This window comes from Acinonyx jubatus, chromosome E2 (assembly GCF_027475565.1).
Source record: "Acinonyx jubatus isolate Ajub_Pintada_27869175 chromosome E2, VMU_Ajub_asm_v1.0, whole genome shotgun sequence".
Lineage (NCBI taxonomy): Eukaryota > Metazoa > Chordata > Mammalia > Carnivora > Felidae > Acinonyx > Acinonyx jubatus.
In genome coordinates, this window is record NC_069396.1 from 17,184,364 (window position 1) to 17,209,715 (window position 25,352).

Below are 25,352 nucleotides of genomic sequence, written 5' to 3' on the forward strand. Positions count from 1 at the left end.
GCTAGGTAGTGATGCTCTTGAAATACTTTTAGATGTAACAAAATGAGAGCCTTAACTAATGTTTTGGAGAGAAGGTTCAAATCAAGTATGAGGCAGCAATGAAACAAAGTACAGAAGAGAAAATACTGAGAAACAATTAGCAAAAAACCCTAGAGTTTCTATCATACATTGTATATACTCTGTCCCATACTTTTTTTTTTTTAATGTTTATTTTTGAAAGAGAGACAGACTGCAAGTGGGGAGGGGCAGAGAGAGAGGGAGACAAAGAATCCAAAGCAGGCTCCAGGCTCTGAGCTGTCAGTACAGAGCCTGATGTGGGGCTTGAACCCATGAACAGTGAGATCATGACCTGAGCTGAAGTCGGACACTCAACTGATTGAGCCACCCAGGCGCCCCCCATGAGATTTCTTAAGAACAGAGTTTCAAGGACAAAGACATGTAACATTCATGAACTAAAAACTATTTTTAGATACAAGAGAAAGAGCAGAATATTGTCTAAGAAAGTACTGAGTGCTAACAAAATATATTTTAAAAATCCCTTCAACTAACAGTGAAAAACTTCCCATGAAGAAAAAAATCTCAAGCCCAGATGGCATTGCTGGTGAATTCTACCAAATATTAAAAAAAAAAAAAAAAAAAAAGAATTAATGCCAATCTTTATGAACTCTTCAAAAAAAAAAAAAAAAAAAAAGACAAAGGAACACTTCCCAACTCATTCTATGAAGCCAGTAGTACTCCAATACCACGCAAATATCCTCATTAAAATACTAGCAAATTCAATCTAGCATAACCAAATAAGATCTATCCTGTAAGTGCAAGGTTGGTTTAACACCTGAAAATCAATATGGTAATATACCATATAAACAGATAAAGGACAAACCCACATGATCATTGTTATTAGACATGGAAAAAGCATTTGACAAACCCCAAACCCTTTCATGAAGAAAATACCCCAAAAACATGGAAGAGAATTTATTCAACCTGATAAAGGGCATCTATGAAAAGCCCACAGCTAACATCACACTTAACAGTAAAAGACTGAATGCTTTCCCATTAAGATTGGGAAACAAAGATGTCTGTTTTTGCCACTTCTATTCAACATTTACTGGAGATTTTAGCCAGAGCAACGAGGCAAGAAAATGAAATAATAGGCACTCAGAATAGAAAGTAGTACAACTACCTCTTATTTGAAGATGATATGATCTTGTACATAGAAAGTCCCAAGGAATCCACTAAAAACCTATTAAGCTAATAAGTTGAACAAGAATGCAGATCAAGATATAAAAATTAATGTCTTGATTATATACACTACCACCAAACAATCTAAAAAGGAAATTAAGAAAACAATCCGAGGCGCCTGGGTAACTCAGTTGATTAAGTATCTGACTCTTGGTTTTGGCTCAGGTCACGATCTCATGGTTAGAATTCAAGCCCCACATTGGGCTCTGTGCCACTGTGTGGAGCCTGCTTGGGATTCTCTCTCTCTCTCTCTCTCTCTCTCTCTGCCCCCCCTCCCTCCCCACGCCCCCCCCCCCCACCCCGGTCTTTCTCTCTCTTTCTCCCATCCAAGTACTAATCAGGTCCAACCCTGCTTAGCTTCTGAGATCAGACGAGATCGGGTGTGTTCAGGGTGGTATGGTTGTAGACTGTGTCTCTCTCTCAAAAATAAATAAATAAACTTAAAAATTTTTAAAAGAAACAATCCATTTAGGAAATAAATTTAGCAAATGAAATATAAAACTTATACTCAGAAAACTACAAAGCACCGCTAAAAGAAATTAAAAACCTAAATAAATAAAAAGATACACTGTGTCACAGACTAGAAGATAATATTTTTAAGATGGCAATATTTCCTAAATTGATGAACAGATTCAATGTGATCTCTACCAAATTCCATGTCTTTTTTTTTGCAGAAATTAACAAGCTGATACTAACATCCAAATTAAAATGCAAGGGACTCACAATCACCAAAATAATTTTGAAAAAACAAAATTGAAGGATTCATACTTCTGATTTCAAAACTTACCACAGGTATATAACTGATAGTCCAGAAGAAAAAAAAAAAAAAAAAAACCACTTACAGTTATGATCAATTGATTTTTGCCAAGAGAGTTTAATGGAAAAAGAATAGTCTTTTCAACAAATGGTACTATGATAACTGGATATTCCCAAGCAAAACAATGATATTTGACCACTACTTCATACTATACACAAAAATTGACTCTAAGAATTAAGTGTAAGAGTTATAAAGCTTTTAGAAGAACACAAACGAGTAAATTTTTGTAACCCTGGATTAGGGAAAGCCTTCTCAGATTAAGACACAAAAATGAGACACAACATATGAGAAGACTGAGAAATTGGACTTTATCAAAGTTAAAAGTTTTTCTGCTTCAACATTTTTTTAAATGTTTATTTACTTTTGAGAGAAAGAGAGAGAGACACAGAGGCATGAGTGGGGTAAGGGCAGAGAGAGGGAGACACAGAATCTGAAGCAGGCTCCAGGCTCTGAGCTGTCAGCACAGAGCCCAATGCACGGCCTGAACTCACAAAGCTCAAGATCATGACCTGAGCCAAAGTCAGACGCTTAACCAACTGAGTCACCCAGGTGCACCAAAAGCTTTTGTGTTTCAATGACACTATCAAGAAAGTGAAAGACAATCCACTGAATGGGAAAAACATTTGCAAGTCATATATTTAATAAGGTATTTGTCTACAGAATATATAAAGAATTCTTACAAATGAATAATAAAAAAGCAACCCAGTTAGAGGATCAAGGATTTGAATAGATATTACTCCAAATAAAATACACACATGCCCAATAAGTACATGAAAAGATGCTCAACATCATTAGCTATTAGGGAAATGCAACTTAAAACCATGAGGATGAGCTACAATGTATCATGCTAAGCGAAATAAGTCAATCAGAGAAAGACAAATACCATATGATTCCACTCATATATGGAATTTAAGAAACAGAACGGATGAACACATGGGAAAGGGGGGGGGGGAAGAGAAGAGAGGGAAGCAAACCCCAAGAGACTCTTAAGGATGGAGAATAAACTGAGGGTTGACAGAGGGAGATGGGTGGGAGATGGGCTAGATGGGTGATGGGTATTAAAACAGGCACTGTTGGGGTGCCTGGGTGGCTCAGTTGGTTAGGTGTCCGACTTTGGCTCAGGTCATGATCTCACGGTTCGTGGGTTTGAGCCCTGCATCAGGCTCTGTGCTGATGGCTCGGAGCCTGGAGCCTGCTTCGGATTCTGTGTCTCCCTCTCTCTCTGCCCCTCCCCTGCCTGCTCTCTCTCTCAAAACTAAATAAAAACATTAAAAATTTTTTAAATAAATAAAAATAAAAAGGGCACTTGTTGGGGTGCCTGGGTGGCTCAATCGGTTAAGCATCCGACTTGAGCTCAGGTCATGGTCTAGCAGTCTGTGAGTTCCAGCACCACATTGGGATCTGTGCTGACAGCTCGGAGCCTGGAGCCTGCTTCAGATTCTGTGTCTCCCTCTCTCTGCCCTTACCCCACTCACGCCTCTGTGTCTCTCTCTCTTTCTCTCAAAAGTAAATAAACACTAAAAAATAAATAAAATAAAACAAAATAAAATGACATAAAATAAAAAGGGCACTTGTGATGAGCACTGGGTGTTGTATATAAGTGGTCAATCACTGAATTCTACTCTAAGTGGTTTCATGTCTCACATTTAGGTCTTTAATCCATTTTGAATTTATTTTTGTGTATGATGTAAGAAAGTGGTCCAGTTTCATTCTTCTTGTGTGTTGCTCTCCAGTTTTTCCATCACCATTTGTTGAAAAGACATTCTTTTTCCCACTGGATATTCTTTCCACCTTGTTGAAGATTAATTGGCCAAATAATTGTGGGTTTATTTCTGATTTTTCTCTTCTGTTCCATTGATCTATAGGTCTACTTTTATCCCAATACCATACTGTTTTGATTACTACAGCTTTATAATATAACTTGAAGTCCAGAACTGTGATGCCTTCAGCTTTGCTTTTCTTTTTCAAGACTGCTTTGGCTATTTGGGGTCTTTTGCAGTTCCATACATATTTTAGTATTCTTTCTTCTAGTTCTGTAAAAGATGCTGTTGATATTTTGATAGGGATTGCATTAAATGTGTAGATTATTTGAGTAGTATAGACATTTTAACAATATTTGTTCTTCCAATCCACAAGCATGGAACATCTTTCCATTTCTTGGTATCGTCTTCAATCTCTTTCATCAGTGTTTTACAGTTTTTAGAGTACAGGTCTTTGACCTTTTTGGTTAGGTTTATTCCTAGGTATCTTATTGTTTTGGTTGCAAGTGTAAATGGGACTGTTTTCTTAATTTCTCTTTCTGCTACTTCATTATTAGTATATAGAAATGCAACAGATTTCTGCACATTGATTTTTGTGGACTGTGATTTTACTAAATTCGTTTATTAGTTCTAGCAGTTTTTTGGTGGAGTCTTTTGGGTTGGCTGCATAGAGTAGCACATCATCTGCAAACAGTGAAAGTTTTACATCTTTCTTACCAATTTGGATGCCTTTATTTCTTTTTGTTCTTATTGCTATGGCTAGGACTTCCAATACTATGTCAAATAAAAGTGGTGAGAATGAACATCCTTCTCTTGTTCCTGACCTTAGGGGAAAGCTTTCAGTTTTTCCCCATTGAGTATGATGTTCGCTGTGTGTTTTTCACATGAAGTCTTATTATGTTGAGGTATGTTCCCTCTAAAACTACTCTGTTGAGGGCTTTTATCACGAATGGATGTTATACTTTGTCCAGTGCTTTTTCTGCATCTACTAAAATGATCATATGGCTTTCATCCTTCCTCTTACAGACGTGATGTATCACATTGATTGACTTGCAAATGTTGAAACACCCTAGCAACCCAGGAATAAATCCCATTTGATCATGGTGAGTGATTTTTTAAAATGTATTGTTTAAGTTGGATTGCTAGTATGTTGTTGAGGATTTATCCATCTTTGTTCATCAGAGATATTGGCCTGCATTACTTTGTGTGTGTGTGTGTGTGTGTGTGGGCGTGTGTGTGTGTGGGCGTGTGTGTGTTGTCTTTGTTTTTTTTTAATTTTTTTAATGTTTTATTTATTTTTGAGACAGAGAGAGACAGAGAATGAGCAGGGGAGGGGCAGAGAGAGAGGGAGACAGAGAATCCAAAGCAGGCTCCAGGCTCTAAGCTGTCAGCACAGAACCCGACACGGGGCTCGAACTCACAACCCTCGAGATCATGACCTGAGCTGAAGTCGGACGCCCAACTGACTGAGCCACCCAGGCGCCCCTGTTTGGTTTTGATATCAGGGTGATAATGGACTCATAGAATAAATTTGGAAGTTTTTTTTCTTCTATTTCTTGGAATAGTTTGAGAATAACAGTTATTAACTCTTTTTTAAATGTCTGCTAGAAATCGTCCAGGAAGGCATCTGGTCTTGGACTTTTGTTTGTTGGGAGTTTTTGATTACTGATTCAGTCTCCTTGCTGGTAATTGGTCTGTTCAATTTTTCCATTTCTTCTTGCTTCAGTTTTGGTAGGTTATGTGTTTCTGTAAATTTATCCATTTCTTCTAGGTTGTCTAATTTTTTTAGCATATAGTTTTTCTTATATTCTCTTACAATTATTTGTATTGCTGTGGTGTTGGTTGTTATTTCTCCTCTTTCATCTGTGATTTTGTTTGAGTCCTTTCTCTCTTTTTATAAGTCTGGCTAGAAGTTTATCAATTTTGTTGATCTTTTTAACAAATCGCTCCTAGTTTCATCGATGTGTTCTGTTGATTTTTGGTTTCTATATCATTTATTTCTGCTCTAATCTTTATTATTTCCTTCCTTCTGCTGATTTAAGGTTTTGTTTGTTCTTCTTTTTCTAGTTCCTCTGACTGTAAGGTTAGGTTGTTTGAGATTTTTCTTGCTATAAACCTCCCTCTTAGAACCACTTTTGCTGCATCCCAGAGATTCTGGACCATCGTGTTTTCATTTTCATTTGTCACCATGTAATTTTTTATTTCTTCTTTAATTTCCTGGCTGACCCATTCATTGTTTAGTACCATGTTATTTAACCTCCATTTGTTTGTGCTCTTTCCAGATATTTTCCTGTGGTTGTAGTTTAATACCAGTGTGATCAGAAAAGATTCATGGTATGACTGTGATTTTTTTAATTTGTTGAGACTTGTTTTGTGGCCTAATATGCGATCTAATCTGGAAAATGGTCTATGTGTACTTGAAAATAATGTGTATTCTGTTGTTTTAGGATGAAATGTTCCAAATATAAATGTTACATCAATCTGGTCCAGTATATCATTCAAAGTCACTCTTTCCTTATTGATTTTCTGTTTGGATGATCTGTCCATTGATATAAGTAGGGTATTAAAGCTCCTTACTATTATAGTGTTACTGTTGATTAGTTCTTTATGTTTGTTATTAACTATTTTATGTGTTTGCATGCTTCCATGTTGGGTGCACAAATATTTACAACCGTTATTTCTTCTTGTTGGATTGTCCTCTTTATTATTATATAGCATATAATAAAATACTTTGTTATATACTTTGTTAATATACTGACAGACTTGTCTCTTGCTACAATCTTTGTTTTAGAGTCTATTTCATCCAATATAAGTATTGCTACCCTGGCTTTATTTTGACATCCATTTGCTCAACAAGTGTTTCTCCAACCTGTCACTTTTAATTTGTACATATCTTTAGGTCTGAAATGAGTCTCTTGTAGGCAGCATATAGATGGGTCTTGTTTTTTTTACTTATTCTGTCATCCTATGTTTTTGGAATGAGGCATTTAGTCCCTTTACATTCAGAGTAAAGTGGGTGATGGGCATTGAGAAGGGCACCTGTTGGGATAAGCACTGGGTGTTATATGGAACCCAATTTGACAATAAATTCTATATTAAAAAAAACAAAGTAATAATTGATAGATACGTATTTACTGCCATTTTGTCACTTGTTTTGTGGTTGTTCTGATAGTTTTTCCCTGATCTTTTCTTCTCTTGCTCTCTTTCATGGTTTGCTGGCTTTCTTCGGTGATATACTTGGATTTCTTTCTCTTTATTCTTTACATATCAATTACTGGTTTTTGATTTGTGGTTACCATTCAATTTGTATATAATATCTTCTGTATATAGCAGTCTATATTAAGTTGATTGTCACTTAAGCTTGACCACACTCTTGACTCCCACTGCAACGTGTTAGGTATATGGTGACATATTTTTTTTACATCCTTTTATTTTGTGAATGCCTTGACTGATTTTTACAGATATACCTATTTTTACTGCTTTTGTGTTTCTTACTTTTCATACTCATAGTCTTTCCTTTCCTCTCAAAGAATCCCCTTTAACATTTCTTGAGGGCTGGTTTAGTGGTCATGACCTCCTTTAGTTTTTGTTTGTCTGAGAAACTGTTTATCTCTCCTTCTATTCTGAATGATAGCCTTCCTGGATAGAGTATCGTGGCTGCAGATTTTTCCCTTTCAGGACTTTGAATATATCATGCCACTCCTTTCTAGCTAGCAAAGTTTCTGCTGAAAAATGGGGTGTCCCCTAGTATGTAACTATCTTCTTTTCTCTTACTGCTTTAAAATTTGTTTTCTTTATCATTACTTTTTGCCACTTTAATTACTATGTGTTTTGCGTGAACCTCGTTGGGTTGATTTTGTTGGGGGATCTCTGTGGCTCCTGGATCTCGATATCTGTTTCCTTCCCCAGGTCTGGGAAGTTTTTAGCTATTATTTGTTCAAATAAACTTTCTGCACCCTTTTCTTTCTCTTCTTCTGGGATCACTATAATGTGAATGCTATTGTGCTTGATGGAATCACTGAATTCCCTAAGTCTATTCTCATTTTACATAATCTTTTTTTTCTCTAACCTGCTCAACTTGATTACATTCATTACTCTGTCTTCACGGTCATTCATTTGTTCCTCTGCTTCCTCTAGCTTGCTGTTTATTCCATCTAATGAATTTTCATTTCATTTATTGTGTTCTTCAACTCTGGTTCTTTTTTATCTCTTTGTTAATGGTCTCACTCATGTCCTCCACTCTTTTCTCAAGTCCATTGTCTATCTTATGACCATTACCTTAAATTCTCTATCAGGCATATTATTGATCTCCATTTCATTTAACTGTCTTGCTGTGATTTTGTCCTGTTCTTTCATTGGGGACATAATCCTCAGTCTCATTTTTTTTTTTTTTAATGTTTATTCATTTTTGAGAGACAGAGACAGAGTGTGAGCAGGGGAGGGGTAGAGAGAGAGAGGGAAACACAGAATCTGAAGCAGGCTCCAGGTTCTGAGCTGTAGCATAGAGCCTGATGCAGGGCTCCAACCCATGAACCACGAGATCATGACCTGAGCCGAAGTCAGATGCTTAACCAACTGAGCCACCCAGGTGCCCCCCTAAGTCTCCTCATTTTGTCTAACTCTCTGGGTCTGTTTCTCTGTGTTAGAAAAGCCAGAGATGCTCTTCAAAGTAGTGGGTGGGGCATGTACATTTCACAAGGTGGCACCAGTCCTCTTCCACAGGGGATGTGCAGCCATTGAGGACACTGGGGCCAGTGGGGGCCACCTCAAGCCTGTGTGGTTGGAGGATTAAGGTTTAACAAGGTGCATGCAACCTCCCTGGAAGGTGGCCAACTGCCACCACCAGGACCAAGGCCCAATAAAATGAGCAGGTTGGGAGACATGGTGTTGAAGTTTATGCAGGTCTTCTACAGGAGGGGACCCAAAGGCAAGTGTGACAGGAAAGGGTGGATAGGTGGCTCAGTCAGTTGTGTCTGACTCTTGATTTTGGCTCAGGTCATGATCTCATGATTCAGTTCATGAGATTGAGCCCTCCATCGGACTCCATGCTAACAGTGCAGAGCTTGTTTGGGATTCTTTCTCTCCCTCTCTCTCTCCCTGCCTCTCTGCGGCTCACACTCTCTCTCCCTCTCAAAAATTCTTTTTATTAAAAAAGAAAAGGGTGGATCCACCGAAGCACAGGGTGAAGGGGTGGCTTGTTATAAGCAAGTTAGGTAGTGAGTAGTGATGGCCGTCTGTTTATGCTGAGGGGCAGGGGAAGGAAATGGAGAAATGGCACCTATAAGCTCCTTTGTTCCTGGAGGGGGTCTCTCTGCAATCCCTGCCTCTCTGGGACCTGCTTGGAGATAAGTAAATTACTCTCCCTCCCATATGACCCAGGTGTTTTCAAACTGCTGCTTCTACACTGGATCTCCTTGGGTGTTTCTTGTGCTGTCTCTATAAGGGTGGGGTCTCAGCTTCCTACAGCCCTTGGGGCTCTCCCAGAGCCAAGCCCACAGATTTTCAAAATTCCAGACTTTAAGCATGGCTGGTTATAAGAACTCGTGAAATTTAGCCCCTCAGTTTCAAAGACAAATGTTACGGGGATTTGCCTTTCCTGTGCAGGCTTCCTGACGTGATAGTCTGTTTCTTGCCCTTCTCTGTGCCGGTGGCTCCCTCTCTACTGCAGACAGCCAGGGTCCTTTTAGCTCCCCACCATGTCTCTGCCCTTTCTACTCTCTTCAGTGTAGCCTCTTCTCTACCTTTAGTTGTGGGGTTTGTTCTGCAAGCCCTTGGGTCGTTTTCTGTGTTATCTACATTGATGTGTTATCTAGTTGTATCTGTGGGATGAGGTAAGCTTAGGATACTCCACTCTGCCATCTCTCCATAAGTTGTTTTTTTCAAGTAAAAAATGGCAGTCCATGAAAAAACATAGGTACTTAAACCAGCAACTCCACCACACACTTGTTTTTCTTTGAGACAACTATCATACTACAGTACATAGCAGAGGTGCTTTGTGAGTACTTCCCACCTCATCTTACAGAATATTAAAAATATGAATATTCAAGGGTTAAGATTAAATAAACTCATAATTCGTACTGCTCCAACAAAGGCACTTTGAGGTTAAACTGGCATTCCCCATCTCCTCCCGCAAATCTATACAGTTTGGTGCCAACTGCCTTGATTCATGCTAAGGCACCAGCAATTTTACCAACTCTCTACAAATATCAACAGGGAAAAAAGCAAATAATATCTTAGTATTACTATGAAAACAGTTCTCAACTCACAGACCCCCTGAAGAGGGGATCCTCAGAGGTCCATGAAAATATGCTTAGAGAGCTGCCTCCCTGAGCTGGTTCCTATAGAACCAACATGCCAATTAAACATGAATTATCTCAGCAAGAGTTACGTAGGTTTCAAAATTACTCCACATATGATCCAAGTAAGATAGAGCATGGGGAAAGTGCCAGGGTGGATTCTACCACATTCAGTTTGATTGTTAATCCCATGACAGACGTTAAAAAATATAAAGTCTAGGAGAAATTTTCCTACAGGTTTTGATTATGAAATATCTGGCAGAAGAAATCTAATTCAAACCAGCTGCGGACTCTTGCTGAGCAGCAGTTGGTTAGAACACACTGCCAAAAGGCCCCCTTTAGTGGGGAGGCCAGATGAGCTCATGCAAAGGCGTTTTAGCAGCTTTTGTCCCCTAAGTCCCATAAGCACAACACCACTTCAATTTTCCACACTGTAAAGTAGCCACACTTTCTTTGGATCTTTTTCTCTTTCAGTCAAAGATCAAAGTTTATAGGAAAAGACTACAAAATGCACATCCTGCAAAATCCACAGCCTTTTTAAAACCATTGTGTTTTTCTACCTGTGTCACGTTTCTGACTTACTCTCTAGAAATAAGTAAAATAAAATTAAATAAATTAAATAAAAATTCTCTTCATTTATCGCTCTCATATTTTATTTAATTCATCACCAATGTGAAGTACTAGCTATTAGGTACACAATACACATACACACACCTTGGTTTCTAGGAATCTGTAAATGTGCAAGCCAATAAATGATGTTAATTTATATTACTCTAGCAACATTCTTTGATTTTTAAACCACAATTAACTCTTATCAGGGACCACCTACCTTTGTGGGTAATCAAGGTCCTTGATTTCTTTTCCTTTCCTATGTCTTTATACTATCTTTTTTTCTTTGTCTCATCTACTCATAAGAACATTTTCCAAAGTATTAGAATTAGTGAAAGTGAACATTCAGCCCTTTCTCATTACTCATAAATCTCAAACCCTCTCTTTCCCCCCACACTAAAAAGACATAAACGTACCACTTTCTGGCCTTGCTTCTCTCTGCGGGATACCTCCTGGTCTGGTTCCAGCCTTTGGTTTCTCTCAGTGGCCAAATTCTACCCGCTCTGGGAGGCAGAGGGTGATTAAGCCCCACTTAATTCTATCTTGCAGTGACTTCAACCAGTTCCACCTGGCTGACAAGGCCACATGGAAAAAATAAACCTCTCATCTGCCTGCCATCTTAGTTCCTAATCCCCTGGTACCTCCTGAACAAGGAGGAAAGAATCCCTACTGTTAAATTAATTAAACCTCTTAAGAAACAAGATGTTCAGAGAGCTACAGGCTCCACCCATTTAATTGATAGCCAAGTTCAATTTGCATGTCTAGGTTGATCCAAATAATACATTTTAGTTCCTTAAGTTTAACGTGAAACTTTCTCTACTTACACAAACTAAGTTCCTCTTTTAACAATGGAAACAAACCATTTATACATTTTACACAGAATTTCTCTTTGACAGATTTTCACTCAATAATAAATAATAATTATAATTAAAGCAGCTAACATTGACTTGAGCATTTACAATGTGTCAGGTACCATTGTAGGCATTTTACAAGTATTAACTCATCTAATACTCACACCTACCCTATCTCATTAAGATTCACTTAATAAATTAAAATTCTACAGCACAAAAAGGTTAAGTAACATGCTGCCAATTACCTACTATACATGGCAGAATAGGGACTCAAACTCAATTTATTAAGGATTGGTCTTAGTCTCTTCTATTACATCTTTGGATTTGGGGGGCAGGGGGAGGAGTTGTTTTAATTATAACAGCTTTACTGAGATATAATTAATGGCTTTCAGTATTTTCAGAATTGTGCAGTCATCACCACACTCAAGTTTTAGCACATTTTCGTTACCCCAAAAAGAAGTCCTATACCCATTAGCCATCACTTCCTATTTCTCCCAACCCCTGCCCCTTCCCTGGTAATGAATAATCAACTTTCTGTTTCTATAGATTTGCCTCCTTGGGCCATTTCACATAAACTAAGTCATGCAATGTGTGGTCTTTTGTGTCTGGCTACTTTCACTTAGCATGTTTTCAAGGTTCATCCACATTGCAGTGTATTCTTTTTTACTGATGAATAATATTTCATTGTATGGATATACCACGTTTGTTTACCACTTGGTAGACACTTGGGTCATTTTCATTGTTTGGGTGGTATGTATAATGCTGTTATGAACATTCCTGTATAAGTTTTTGAGTGGACATAAGTTTTCATTCCTTTTGGTGACTCAATGTTTAGCCTTGCGAGGAACTGTCAGACTGTTTTCTACATCAATTGCACCATTTTACAATCCCATCAGCAGTGTATGAGGGTTCCATTTTCTCCACAGCCTGGTCTACACTTGTTTTATAATTATAGCCATCTTGTGGGTAGGAAGTGGTATCTCAATGTAGTTTCAATTTGCATTTCCCTCATGTTGAGCATCTTTTCATGTGCTTATTGCCCATTTGAATATTTTCTTTGGACAAATGTCTATTCAGACCCTTTCCCCATTTTTAATTGGTAATTTACATTTTTATTATTGAGTTGTAACCGTCCTTTTATTTTCTAGATACAAGTCCCAAATTAGATGATTTACAAATATTTTCCCCCATTCTGTGGGTTTTTTCACTTTCTTGATGGTGACATTTGAAGCACAAAAGTTTTTAATTTTAATTAAGACCAATTTATTTTTTCTCTTGTTCCTTATGCTTTCGGTGTCCTATCCAAGAAGGCTCTGCCTAAACCAAGGTCATGAAGATAAACTCCTGTATTTTCTCCTAAGAGTTTTAGAGTTTTAGCTCTTAAAACTTACTTATCTCTTTTCCCTATTTGCAAGTTAATGCCACACTGATAGTATACACAGAACCACCCCATTTCCTTCTTTAGTACGAAGTACTTTCGGGATCTAGGCCCTGTATGTCAATGGCCAGAACTTATCTGTTTATAGGACTGTACCTTCTAGTATTGAACTCATCTATGGGATGTCACAGATTTCTGCTCCATGCCTCCAGTGACACACAATTAGGGAAATGTGTAAGGATAAAGCTACCCTCCTTGCATTGCACGATCATAACTGAAGTAGAAGCTTCTTCCATAAAATTTAAACTTAAGAAATCTCGATAGTCATATTCATAAACTCTAAATTTTGGGAAATACAGATTTAATTGATATAATTATAACTACTGATAGGTCTACATGTTTTCATAGGATTCCTGTCAGACTCCCAATGTAACCATGACCAAGAAACTATAATTTAAGTAATAGAATTGAACTCAATTAAGATTTATTGAGGGCCCACTATATGCAAAGCATCATGGGAGTGCTGAGATGACAAAGTCATAGTTCTTGACCTCAAAAGGTATAATTTAGTGGGAATTAAAAAAAATCTGGAGGGGGGGGAACAAAACCAGAGAAACTGATAAATTCAGTCTTTCTGCAGGACCCTTATGTCCTCAAGGAATTAATGAGGGCGCACCTGCCTAATTCTGAGGCTCAACAAATCTTTTATCACTATTCTGTGATCTAGGTGCTCCAGCTCTAAATTACAGAGAAACTCCTAAAAGCTATATAAAAATTATATTTTTATGAGGGGCACCTGGGTGGCTCAATCGGTTGAGCATCCGACTTCGGCTCAGGTCATGATCTCACAGTTTGTGGGTTCGAGCCCCGCATCAGGCTCTGTGCTGACAGCTTGCTCAGAGCCTGCAGCCTGCTTCAGATTCTGTGTCTCCTTCTCTCTCTCTGCCCCTCCCCTGCTCATGCTCTGTCTGTCTCTGTCTCTCAAAAATAAATAAATGTTAAAAAAATTTTTTTTAATTATATTTTTATGAAAATGGCATATATAAAAGAACTTGGCAAATTGAAGGAAATCCTATAAAACGTGCAAGTCTTCCTATAATTTAAAGAATATTCTTCTTCACATGAATCTTTGTCTACTCAAAGCAGGAACCCCATCATCCCCCTGACCCCACAACCACACTGCTCCCTGGGGGACATACCAGGGGTGACTCTATCATTTAGCTTTTTTTTTTTTTTTCTACCCAATACTTTTCTGTGGAGTTCCTTCTTAATGTGTAATTTTTGAGTTACTTCAAAACTGGATTATTTTTTTTAAGCCCAAATAAAGCTGAATGTGAAAATGTTTTCTAGTCTCACACTAGTTTCCAGTTACATCTGAAGATATCTTGGCCCCTGAATCTACATATCTCTATTCTTTTCCCTTCCAACTCTCCACATCTGGCATGCTAGAAACATCCTGTTGCTTCAGGTCAAATCAATGTTTATTTGCTGGCACCAAAACTGTGTGCTCTTATGCCAGAGATAGAATTGAAGAATATTTTGGCTGAGTTATGTGGCTTATCCACAGTACCACATTCTGGTTTATATGATTTCATCACTCAGTCAAAAGGCTGCCACAATTTCAGTGGTTTTCTAGTCACAGTCAATAAAGTAAAGGAAGAAAAAAACCCTACTATTTATCTTCATGACTAAGCAAGATTTGAAGGGAGCAATTAAGAATCTGCTTCAACAACTTAAAAAAAATTCTAATGAAAGAAAACATTTATTCTGAGCTAGGAGCTGCAAAATAATAAGGTTGTGAAAGATAAGTTTTTGTCTCAACCAACTATATCTCAACCAACAACTTAAATGCTATTTTAAAAAACGAAGATAATAGAATTCACCTTACATTTTTTTTAGGTTTAGAGTAGGATAGCTATTTTTTTTTTTTTTTTTTTTTTTTGTCATCAGACTTACCTTGTAGCAACAAGGGGGTAGCTATGACATGGTGATGCCCAGGCATCCCTTGTCCATGGCATACAGTCATAAAGCAGCAAATCCTTCTCAGTCACAGCCATAAGGACAGGTCTCCACTGTTGTCTTCCACCATCTAGCTTTGCCTGTTACAATGGTAAAATCCAGAAAGCAGAGCTAACTATAATGATATATAGCTGTAAAAGTCCCTTCAGTGATGGTCTAACATTGTGGGTCTCCATTTTGTTCCCTGATCCTAACAGACTTGAGGAACAGGAAACATCCCATCAGGTTCCTTTCCACTGGCTGGGATTCTCCAATAGGAGTGTGAGGTGGACTGTGCAATCTGAAAAAAGCTCTCCCAGAGTTACAGACATTATCTAGTGATAGGACTCTGTTTTTATAGAGTTGCCCATTATATTTTAGGAAGTTTCTGTTTCTGTTTTAAATGTACCATTGCATTTACGTACATAAAGTTCAGTTAACTCTGTGAGGGCTTAAAAATGTAGGAAAACAACTACTCTTTATCCATACTGTCAAGGACCCAAAGCCAAAAAGCAAAAGACGATGCTCAAGAAAAGCCCTGGTATATCAAAAAATTTCCCCCATGAGATGAGGAACAGGGAATGCTTAATGATAGTGTTATTTTAACAACGATCCTTCAGCTATCACTGGTGGCTTCAAGGAGATATCGAACTGATGAATCACTTATCTCTCAAAGAGTTATCTTTAAAGCTACTTCTTATATTTTCTTCCTTAATGATTTCTGAAGGTAATTTGGACATGTCAGAGCACCTTAAGAATGTATCTATAATCTGAAAAGTGGCCTGAGTGGTTCGGTTCTGTGTTATAACATCTATTTACCAGAACTTTCCCCTCATAGTTACAGCCATCAGCTAATTCCAGGAGTTGGAAATGAATTCTATCCAGGGAAATGCCTCATGTTCTTGGATGTGCTGAAAGCACAAAAGGTATGACCCAACTCTGAGATTCCAGCAAAGTACTGTAGAAATAGTTATACTTCTTTGGACAGTGAACCCAAGCTTTCTAAGATTCTATATTTAGTCTATGGGTAACTCTGGAGGGAAAATATCAGTTCTAAAGAGGTTGTCTTGGATTCTTACATTTTTGGGTCAAGATAACCCAAAGGGATTTCTAAGTCTTTGTCTCTGAGATTGTTATGGATAATGCTGCAGTAGGAAAGATACGGTAGTCTTCCCTAGGCATGGTTTTGCTTTTCACGATTTCAAAACCTACAGTCAACCATGGTCAGGAAGCAGATAATCCTCCTTCTGATGTATGGTCAGAAGGTCAATCATTGCCTAATGCTATGTCATGATGCCTACATCATTCACCTCACTTCACCTCATCACACAGGCATTTTATCATCTCACATCATCACAAAAAGAGCTAATACAGTACAATAAGATATTGTGAGAGAAAGAAACCACATTCATATAGCCTTTATTATAGTATACTGTTATAATTCTTCTTTTTCATTATTAGCTATTGTTAACCTCTTACCGTGCCTAATTTATAAATTAAATTTTATTACATGTACATAAGAATAGGAAGAAACATTATATATATTTTACATTCAGTGCTACCTGTGGTTTCAGCCATCCACTGGGGGTCCTGAAACAGATCCCCTCACTTGGGGTGCCTGGGTGGCTCAGTCTGTTAAGTGTCTGACTTTGGCTCAGGTCCTGATCTCACAGTTCATGAGTTCAAGTCCCACAGCAGGCTCTGTGCTGTCAGTGTAGAGCCCACTTCAGATCCACTGTCTCCCTCTCTTTGCCCCTTCCCAGCTTGTGTGCTCTCTCTCTCTCTCTCAAAAATAAATAAACATTAACATAAAAAAAAGAAGAAATATATCCCCCATACAGAAGGGGAACTACTATAACATAAAATCTATCTTTCAAAGAGGTTAAAATAGCAAACTGACTTTTTAAAATTAACTTTTCCTCTCAGTTACAAGAGAGATTTTAAAGGCTCGATCAGAGTATATGCAGCTGGAAAACCCAAATTAAATGCATTTCTTCCCATAGAAGATATTTTAGGCAATAAAAGAAAATCGCTATTATCAATACAAACAATATCCACTTTTAAGATAGAACTTTTTGTTCAACTAACAACTTTTAGGGGCACCTGGGTGGCTCAGGCAGTTAAGTGTCTGACTTTGGCTCAGGTCATGATCTCATGGTTTGTGAGCGCGAGCCCCGCCTTGGGCTCTGTGCTGACAGCTCAGAGCTTGGAACCTGCTTTGGATTCTGTTTCTTTCTCTCTCTCTCTCTCTCTCTAATAAATGAATAAGCATTAAAAAAATATTTTAGAAGACCCACAATTTTTCAAAACTATTCTTTGGACCTTTGGAGTCAGTGTTTGGAGAACTTCTTTTTCCTCTTCTACTTACCATTGTAGAAAAAAGAAACGTCAATTTAAGTCATTCTGTTTGCCTATTCGCCTGAAGTTATAAGGATACTATTTGCTCTCACTGGAGTAAAAATGCTGCCTGCTAGAGACAGTATGTGTTTTTGTTGTGGTAGCAGTCCAAGCAGCCTTGGGGCTCCACTATTAAGGTTTTGGCCAGAGAAAAAAGGGATACTAATGTTAGGGTTCTGGTCTGTTTGGGTTTCAACACCCACACATACACACACCTGGCCAAACAACAGCCTTCTCCAGATTTTATTTTTTAATAAAGTTGTAGAGCACTAAACATGAAAAACTAATGGTTACTATTCATTCCCTAAATCCTTAATCCTATAAATCAATCTTTTTGATAGGTGATGTACTTCTGTTCTTTATTTTGTTATTAGGATAGAAAACAGAGAAGAAACTAAATAAACCGTTCCAGTAATGCTGATTTAGTGTGTATGCTCTAATTTGAGTCTTTACACATTTTGAGAATGATCAGGAACAAAGCTGTGGAAACAAAGCTTTCTTTGGCTGTCTTGTCTTTTCTAATGAATACTCAAAAGCCTAAAAACTACTGGTCTTAAAGATAAATACGTCCCCCATTTGGTGGACTTAAAATTCTCTTTTAAGACTATAACCAACTAAAAAGTAAACTATCAGTTACATAAAAATCAGTATCAATGAAGAGACAGAAGTCCCTATGCAGAGAAGAGCTTATCTATTGGTTATCAACTACCTGTATTATAGGTTTTCCCTGTTTTAAGCAAACTGAGTTTTTAACAATGTGAAATAACAAAAAAGATAAATGAGAGACTATTTAAAGTTAAATTAATGATCCTTCCTAAATTTATCCCTGTAAAATGACTATCTTTTCTAAGTACAACTGAAACAACTTCATGTATACAAGATTTTCAATAAATATATCTCATGCTAAAAGAAATGCTTATCTATATTGAAAAGATTATATAATATAAAATTATTTTGACCATTTTCACACTCAAAGAATTAAACAATGTTCCAATTAGAAAAGTTTTGGCATTTGCTTAGTCCAACCTTTATCAGATACATAAACTCAATATAACACTTCTGAGAAATGTATCTAGTCTTGCTTGAAAACCCTATACTCTGATTTGGGTAACCCCCCAAAAAAGTAAAAATCAAGAGTATTTTAGAAATAGTACTTGGAATTAGTTCAGTGGTACGATTTTTCAAAGTGATTAAACTTTCTCACTTAGTATTATTTCCCAAACTTGAGCTTGTGTTCTTGGATAATATTTTATAGTTAGTGACTTCTCTGCTTTTCTTATACATACGTATAAACATACACAAAAAAATTACTGAGCATCTACAGTATACATAGCATCAGGCTAAGTTCTTTGGAAGCAGGAAAGATTTGGGGAAAAAATGTGCTCCTGTGTTCTAAGAGCTCAAAATTGATCGGAAGACTCACCACATAAATATGGCCCATAAAGTACATATTGTAATGAACTGGTGGCTTTATTTTTCTCCTTTCTACTTGTCTTTGTGTAGCATAAACTAAATTAATTTCACTTTGAAAGTCTGACAGCTCTCATGTATTGCTGGTGGGAATCTGATGGAAGGCAATTTGGCAACATTTATCAAAATTACAAATGCATATACCCTTTTTAAAACATTACGTCCACAAATTCTTTACTACTCTTCCCTTTAAGAGGTGGAACCTTTGGGTGTAGAGTGAACTTAGTAACTCGCTGCTAATGAAAAGAAAAAAAGCAGAAGAAACTAGGTCAAAAAATGGCACTGTGGCTTCTATCTTATTCTTTCTCTCAGATCACTCACTCTGAGGAAAACAAGTAGCTATGTCTTAAGGACACTCAGGAGACCCTGCACCAAGGCCTCCATGGCAGATAACTGAGGCCTTCTGCCAACAGCCACGTGAATGAATCATACTAGAAGCGGACCTGCCAACACCCCAGTCAAGCTGTCAGATGACTGCTCCCTCGCTAACAGTTTGACTGCAACGTCACAAGGGATCCCAAGCCAAAATCACCCAGTTATACCACTCCCCTATTCCTGATTTTTAGAAACTATATGAAGTAAATATTTATTTTAAAGCCACTAAGTTTTGGAGTCATTTTTCATATAGCGATAGATAATTCATACACCCTGGGACCCAGCACTTCTGGAGATTTCTTCTCCAGGTATAGAAATATCCCCTACTTTCTAAGCTCTCAATATCCAGATACAGGAACTGTTGCATCAGTTACATTTTTGGATAAATCCCTTACTAACCAAAGTTTTACTACTCACTCCTGTAAACTTAAGAACCAAATATATTCAGATAATACAGGTTCCCTTATTATCTGGTATATATGAACTTGGAAACCAAAGACCATGGATCGCATATGTATGGAAGGATAAACTACAAGGTCATTCACAGTACCATCGTCTATAATGGCAAAAGATTGTAACAAAACTGGGAGGAGTGCTTATTTAATTATGGCCACACAATAGAAAACTATACAGTTATGAGAAAGAATGCTCTCTCTGCACTGATACGGAAAGATTGCCATGATATATTAATGAAAAAAAAAACAAGGTATAAAGTAGTATGCATAATATGTTGTCTTCTCTTATAGAAAAAAAGAATATGTGTTCATATTTGCTTTTATTTGCATAAAGACACTCTCAAGTGATTGTCTGGAAGGGAATGAAAGTGATTACCTCTCTAGGGGAAAAGGGTGGGAATTGGCTAGATGGGGGACAGAAAGGAAAGAAAGACTTTTCACCTATTAACTTTTTATTCTGACCTTTGAACCATGTGAATGTATTACCTTTTAAAATCATGAACATTTCTAACATGGCTGAAAGCACAGCACAATTACTACTCAATTGAGTTTTTCAATCAGCATATAAAATTTTATGTATGTATGTATGTATGTATGTATTTATTTATTTATTTTAAATGTTTATTTATTTTTGAGAGAGATTCAGACAGAATGAGAGTGGGGAAGGGGCAGAGAGAGAGGGAGACAGAGAATCCGAAGCAGGCTCCAGGCTGTCAGCACAGAGCCCGACGCGGGGCTCAAACCCACTAACTGTGAGATGATGACTTGAGCCGAAGTCGGACGCTCAACGACTGAGCCACCCAGGCGCCCCTCAGCATATAAAAATTTAGAAGCAATGAACTTATGTAACTCAACACCCAAAAAACAAATAATTCAATTAAAAAATGGAGAGAAGACATGAACAGACACTTCTCCAAAGAAGACATTCAGATCACCAACAGACATAAAAAAGATGCTCAACATCACTCATTATCAGGAGAGTGCAAATCAAAACTACAATGAGATATCACCTCATACCTGTCAGAATGGCTAAAATAAAAAACACAAGAAACAACAAGTGTTGGCAAGGATGTGGGGGAGAAAGGAACCTTCATGCACTGTTGGTGGAAACGCAAACTGGTGAAGCCACTGTGGAAAAGTATGGAGGGTCTTAAAAAAATTAAATATAGAACTACCCCACAATCCAGTAGGATTGTAATACTACTGGGTATTTACCCAAAGAATACAAAAATACTAATTCAAAAAGATACACACACCCCTATGTTTACAGCAGCATTATTTACAATAGCCAATCTATGGAAGCAGCCCAAGTATCCATTGACAGATAACTGATTAAAGATGTGGTACAGGGGTGCCTGACTGGCTCAGTCAGTAAAGTGTACAACTCTTGATCTAGTGGTTTGAGCCCCACGCTGGGTGTAGAGATTACTTAAAAATAAAATCTTAAAAAAACAGATGTTGTATATATATATACACACACACACATGTATACACATACATATATATATACATATACATACACACACACACACACACACACACACACACACACACGGAATATTATTCAGCCATAAAAACAATGAAATCATGCCATTTGCAATGACATGGATGGACCCTGAGTGTATTACCATGCTAGGTGAAATAAGTCAGAAAAAGACAAATACCATAGGATTTCACTCATATGTGGAATTTAAAAAATAAAACAAATAAACAAAGGGGAAAAAAAAAGAGAGAGACAAATCAAGAAACACTTTTTTTTTTTTTGAGGATAAAAAGTGCATTTTATTTTTTTTTAAGTTTTTAACTCCAGTTAGTTAACATACAGTATTATGTTTCAGGTGTAATTCAAACAATTTCATACATGACCCCTGTGCTCATTACAACCAGTGCACTCCTTAATCCTCATTACTTATTTTACCCATCCCTCCCTCACTTTCCCTCCAGTAACCATGAGTTTGTTCTCTATAGTTAAGAGTCTGTTTCTTGATTTGTCTTAGTTTTTTTCCTTTGCTTGTTTATTTTGTTCCTTAAATTCCACATGAGTGAAATTATATGGTGATTTGTCTTTCTCTAACTGGCTTATTTCACTTAGCCTTATACTCTCTAGCCCCATTCATGTCATTGTAAATGGTAAGGTTTCATTCTTTTTTATGGCTCAATAATATTCCATTGTATCTATATACCACATTTTCTTCAGACATTCATCTATTGATGGATGCTTGGGCTGCTTCCATACCTTGGCTACTGTCAATAATGCTGCTATAAACATAACAGTGCATGTATACTTTTGAATTAGTGTTTTTTGTATTCTTTGGGTAAATACCCAGTAGTCTGATCATAAGGTAGTTCTATTTTTAACTTTATGAGGAACCTCCATACTGTTTTCCACAGTGGCTGCACCAGTTTGCATTCCTACCAACTGCACAAGTGGTCCCCTTTCTCTCCACATCCTTGCCAACACCTGTTGTTTCCTATGTTTTTTATTTTAGCCATTCTGACAGGTGTGGGGTGTTATATCTCATTGTAGCTTTGATTTGCATTTCCCTGGTGTTGAGTGATGTTGACCATCTTTTCATGTGTCTGTTGTTGGTCTTCTTTGGAGAAACGTCTGATCATGAATTCTCTCCATTTTTAAATTGGATTATTTGCTTTTTGGGTGTTGAGTTTTAGAAGTTCCTTTATATTTTGGATACTAACCCTTTATCGAATATGTCATTTGCAAATACCTTCTCCCATTTGGCTACTTTTTAGATTTGTTGATTGTTTACTCTGCTGTACAGAAGCTATTTTTTTTTAAATTTTATTTATTTATTTTGAGAGAGAGAGAGAGAGCATGTGAGCGAGCATGAACAGGGGAAGGGCAGAGAAAGAAGGAGAGAGAGAGGATCCCAAGCAGGCTCTATACTGTCAGCATGAAGCCCAATGTGGGGCTCAACCTCACCAACAGTGAGATCATGACCTAAGCTGAAATCAGCAGTCAGACACCTAACTGACTGAGCCACCCAGGTGCCCCAGTGCAGAAGCTTTTTATTTTGATATAGTCCCAAGAGTTTATTTTTCCTTTTGCTTCCCTTGCTTCAGGAGACATATTTAGAAAGGTGTTGCTACGGTCAATGTCAGAGAAATTACTGCCTGTGCTCTCTTCTAGGACTTCTATGGTTTCATGTCTCACATTTAGGTCTTTAATCCATCTTGAATTTATTTTTGTGTATGGTGTAATAAAGTAGTCCAGTTTCATTTTTTTCATGTTGCTGTCCAGTTTTCCCAGCACCATTTGTTGAAAAGACATTCTCTTTCCCACTGGACATTCTTTTTGCCTTTGGTGAAGATTAATTGGCCATATAATTGTGGGTTTATTTCTGATTTTTCACTTCTGTTCCATTGATCTATAGGTCTACTTTTGTCCCAGTACCATACTGTTTTGATGACTACAGCTTTGTAATATAACTTGAAGTCCAGAATTGTGATGCCTCCAGCTTTGCTTTTCTTTTTCAAGACTGTTTTGGCTATTTGGGGTCTTTTGCAGTTCCATACATATTTTAGTTTTCTTTGTTTGAGTTCTGTGAAAAATGCTGTTGATATTTTGATAGGGATTACATTAAATGTGTAGAGTGTTTTGGGTAGTATAGACATTTTAACAATATTTGTTCTTCCAATCCACAAGTATGGAACGTCTTTCCATATCTTGGTGTCATCTTCAATCTTTCATCAGTGTTTTACAGTTTTCAGAGTACAAGTCCTTGACCTCTTTGGTTAGGTTTATTCCTAGGTATCTTATTACTTTGGGTGCAAGTATAAATGGGATTGTTTAGTGTATAGAAATACAATAGATTTCTATAACTTTTTTTTTAATGTTTATTTTTGAGAGCAAGAGAGAGTGATCGAGCATGAGCGGGCAGAGAGAGAGAGAGAAAGAGAGAGAGAGAGAGACAAAGAATCCGAAGCAGACTCCAGGCTCTGAGCTTCCCACACAGAGCTTGACATGGGGCTCGAACTCACGAGCTGTGAGATGATGACCTGAGCCAAAGTTGGATGTCCAACCGACTGAGCCACCCAGGCTCCCCAAAATGCAACAGATTTCTGCACGTTGATTTTGTAGACTGTGATTTTACTGAATTCGCTTATTCTAGCAGTTTTTTGGTGGAGTCCTTTGTGTTTTCTAGAGTATCACATCATCTGCAAACAGTGACAGTTTTATTTCTTCCTTACCAATTTGGATGCCTTTATTTCTTTTTGTTGTCTTACGTCTATGGCTAGGACTTCCAGTACTATGTTGAATAAAAGTGGTGAGAGTGCAATCCTCGTCTTGTTCCTGACCTCAGGGGGAAAGCTTTCAGTTTTTCCTCATTGAGTATTACATTCAGTGTGGGTTTTTCATATACAGCCTTTATCATGTTGAGGTATGTTCCTTCTAAAACTACTTTGTTGAGGGCTTTATCATGAATGGATGTTGTACTTGTCAAGTGCTTTTTCTGCATCTACTAAAATGATCATATGGTTCTTATTCTTTCTCTTACTGATGTGATGTATCCCATTGATTGATTTTCGGCAAATACTGAATCATCTTAAAACCCCAGAATAAATCCCACTTGACTGTGGGGAATAATTTTTTTTAATAATATTGTTGAATTTGGTTTGCTAGTATTTCATTAAGAAGTTTTGCATCCACGCTCATCAGGGATATTGGCCTGCAGTTCTCTTTTTTAATGGTGTCTTTATCTGGTTTTGGTATCAGGGTAATGCTGATCTCATAGAATGAATTTGGAAGTTTTCCTTCCTTTTCTATTTTTTGGAATAATTTAAGAAGAGTAGGTATTAATTTTCCAAGAAACAGACTCTTAACTATAGAGAACAAACTGATGGTTATCAGAAAGGAGGTAGATGGAGGTATGGGTGAAATAGGTGATGGGGTTTAAAGGGTACACTTACCATGAAGAGCAGTGAGTAATGTATAGAATTGCTGAATCACCATATTGTACACCTGAAACTAATATAACACTGTATGTTAACTATACTGAAATTAAAATAAAAAACTTAAAAAAAATTTAGAAACAATGATAAACATAACTAAAATACTAAAACTTTCAAAGTCAAAAGTACTTATACCATGACTTTCATTAGTTTCTTCTCTTCTTAGTTATCCTAATTATACTTCCTCAAAATTATCACGGCGTTAATTCTGTGTTCTAATATATTATAAATTATTATCTGAAATGTTTATAAAATTTTAGAGTCATAAGAAAAACAGATTAGTAGAGTCCAAAGTTGGTCTCTATACAATCTCCCGGGAAGCTATCAAACAAGACTGCTAGGCCCCACCAAAGATCTATCAAATCAGAACCCTGTTGAGGTGGAAGGCCAGACCTCACAAACTGTAGTTAAAACAAAACAAAAACAAAAGAACAAAATATTCCTGGGCTGATATTGACATAATCCCTGCCCCCCTGGACACACATGAGGGATTTAGGATTCAAAGTGATGAAGAAACCTTTAAAAAGATCTAAAACCAGTGAAAGCCAGAACTACCACTTGAACACTCATCTTGGAACCCTTAGTCCAGTCTTCCTTTCTCAACAACTTTTGCCCCAGCTGACAGTGAAAGACTCAAAAGAAGGATGTACTGTAACATCATGTATACTCAGAGTCTCCCTTTCGTCAAAATGGGATTTAATCTAACTTGGATTAAGTTTTTCCTTTCCCTTTACCC

The 25,352-nt window shown here is 37.3% G+C and overlaps 1 protein-coding gene across 1 annotated transcript in view; it reads right to left on the reverse strand.

The window, feature by feature from the left end:
- The window catches only part of SNTB2 (syntrophin beta 2), a 99,885-nt gene that overhangs the window by 12,827 nt on the left and 61,706 nt on the right, over nt 1-25,352 (reverse strand). The window contains exon 4 of the mRNA XM_027076084.2: nt 14,907-15,049. Within this exon, the coding sequence (XP_026931885.1) occupies nt 14,907-15,049 (143 nt within the window). The remainder of the gene's footprint in view (nt 1-14,906; nt 15,050-25,352) is intronic.